The 2,587-nt window shown below is 45.4% G+C and overlaps 1 protein-coding gene across 1 annotated transcript in view; it reads right to left on the reverse strand.

Annotated features, from left to right (window-relative positions):
- The window catches only part of LOC119408303, a 16,309-nt gene extending 14,070 nt beyond the window's left edge, over positions 1-2,239 (reverse strand). The window contains exons 1-2 of the mRNA XM_037675100.1: positions 1,417-2,239; positions 690-1,058 (exon numbers count right to left, since the gene is read on the reverse strand). Of these exons, the coding sequence (XP_037531028.1) occupies positions 690-1,058; positions 1,417-2,194 (1,147 nt within the window). The 5' untranslated portion in view covers positions 2,195-2,239. The remainder of the gene's footprint in view (positions 1-689; positions 1,059-1,416) is intronic.
- Between the last annotated feature and the right edge of the window lie 348 nt (positions 2,240-2,587).

Here is a 2,587-nt window from a genome sequence, read left to right on the forward strand (position 1 = left end):
AAGCATTTAGCGACTATCGGGGTGAGGGCCACTGGCCGATAGTCATTCAGACCAGTCACTGTAGAGCTTTTTGGGACTGGGATGATGGTGGCAGTCTTCAGGCAGGTGGGAACTGTCTCCAGGGTAAGTGAGGTGTTAAAGATGTCTGCCAGCACCTCACAGAGCTGATCAGCACATTCCTTCAACACTTTTCCGGGGATGTTGTCTGGGCCAGTTGCTTTGTGCGGATTAATCCTCCTGAAGGTACTCCTTACTTCTGCTGAGGTCACGCTGAGATGCTCTTCATCCGGTGGTGAGGTGAGTCTGGTGCTGGGTGGTCTGTTCGGGTCTTCAAAGCGTGCATAAAACTTGTTGAGGGCATCAGGCAGAGATGGGTCTTTGGGACATTGTTCACTCCTTCCTTTATAATCTGTTATGCACTTAATGCCCCTCCACATGCTCCGAGGGTCTTGTGAGATGAATTGACCCTCGATCCTCTTTGCATATGTGGCCTTGGCCCTCTTAATACCAGCAACCAGCTCTTTTCTTGTCCTACTCAGCTCCTCTGAGTTTCCAGACCTGAAGGCAGTGTTCCTGGCTTCCAGCAGGGTACGCACCTCTGCATTCAGCCAAGGTTTTCTGTTTGGGTAGCTTTTAACATTTCTGATAGTGGAGACTGTGTCAGTACATGTACTAATGTAACCCAGTACTGAGGATGTGTATTGGTCCTTCCTTGAATCCCAAGAATTTTTCAGCTCCTTTCACTATTATTTTAATCTTCTCTGTTTTGTTCTTAGCTTGAACAGTACAGTTGATAACATATGCTATAAATAAGACTAGATTTTCCAGTGAGTAAATGACTTTATCTTCTGGTATTACTTTAGTTTGCTGTTTTGTTTGGTTCCCCGTTTGCTCGACCCCTCTTTTTTCCTGTTCCTTCACACTTTTTACAGCTTCTGCATAGCTAATATTTTTAGTTGTTTTTATCTGCACAACTTCTTTAGCCCTCTTCCTGACCTCACACCCTCCGAACGTGACTCTATGCTTTCCCCCACAGTTACAACATTTCTCTTCTACATCTTCCTTACACTGCCTCTCAGCGAGCAGGTCCCTGGTTCAAACCCTGGTCCAGGGGCCTTTCTGGGTGGAGTTTGCATGTTCTCTCTGTGCATGCGTGGGTTTTCTCCGGGTGCTCCGGTTTCCTCCCACAGTCCAAAAACATGCATGTTAGGCTGATTGGTAACTCTAAATTGTCCCTAGGTGTGAGTGAGAGAGTGAATGGTTGTTTGTCTCGTTTGTCTCTATGTGGCCCTGTGATGGACTTGCGACCCGTCCAGGGTGTACCCCGCCCCTCGCACAGTGATTGCTGGACATGGGCACCAGCGACCCCCGTGACCCAAAATGGAATAAACGGGTAAAGATAATGGATGGATGGATCTTCCTTACATTCTTCAAATTTATGATCTTCCCCACATTTTGGACATCTCTGCTTTCCTTTACATACTGCCGCAATGTGTCCGTACCTTTGGCATTTATAGCACCGAAGTGGTGGAGGTACATAAGGTCTGACTTGGAAGCTTATATATCCTATTTTTATGCTCATTGGCAGCTCTTTTCCCTCAAACTCCATTAGAATGGACTGACTCCCCACTCTCTTCCCATCCACAGTTCTTGACAGCCTTTTCATATTAGTCACCTTTGCTCCAACTATATTTTTCTTAAGTTTTTCTAGATCCTCATCTAGAGGGATCCCATATATCACTCCTCTAGTTTTTATATTTTCTCCCAACATTTTTTTCTCCAGCACCACTCTTTTACATATGTTATCCACATTGAAGGCTTTATTCTTTTGCTCTATATCCTTACATTCTATCAAAAGGCTTCCGTCTCTCAAAATCTTCACCATTTCAACATCTCCTATTTTCTTTTTAATTTCTTTTGACACCCCAATTGGGCTGATTTTCTCCTGACCGTCCTCGCTCTTAAGTTTCAGAATTACTTTAAATTCCTCATTCCCAACTTTTCTCCTTACAACCCTTTCTTCCTCTGAACTGCTTCCTTCTAGATCCCTTTTACTTCCTTGATTATCTCTAACACCCTTTCCTTCACCTAGTTTCATTCCACCCCGTCCTCTTCCTCTCCCTCTTCCCACTGTCGTCCACCCTTCTGGTTCCCCTTCTTCTTCATTACCTAACTCCATTTCCATCCGAACCATTCACACACCAGTTTATGCCAATTACCGCCTTTTCCACACTCCAAGTTTGGTGTAGTTTTGAACTGTCTTTCAACTCAAACTCTCCTCCGACGCAGATCAACGTTAGCTTCCTCCTCCTCCGAGCAGCGTTACAACGGTAGTTCCAGCGAAGTCCTGATCCACAGTGAATCCTTATAAAGCCAGTGAGCAGATGAGTCATCTGTAGCAGGTGAGTATGATTAGTGCTGCCAACCAATCAGGGGAAAAAAAAAACAGCAGCAGCAGCAGCTGAAATGCCTCACAGACAGCGTCCCCACTAACTCAGTAGCCAGGTAGAAGGAGAAATCCCACACAAGACAGGCTCTAGAGCAATGTGGATATCCCAACTGTGCCTTCCTGAAAGCAGAGAAGAAA

Source organism: Nematolebias whitei, chromosome 4 (assembly GCF_014905685.2).
Source record: "Nematolebias whitei isolate Nwh7 chromosome 4, NemWhi1, whole genome shotgun sequence".
Taxonomy (NCBI): Eukaryota; Metazoa; Chordata; class Actinopteri; order Cyprinodontiformes; family Rivulidae; genus Nematolebias; species Nematolebias whitei.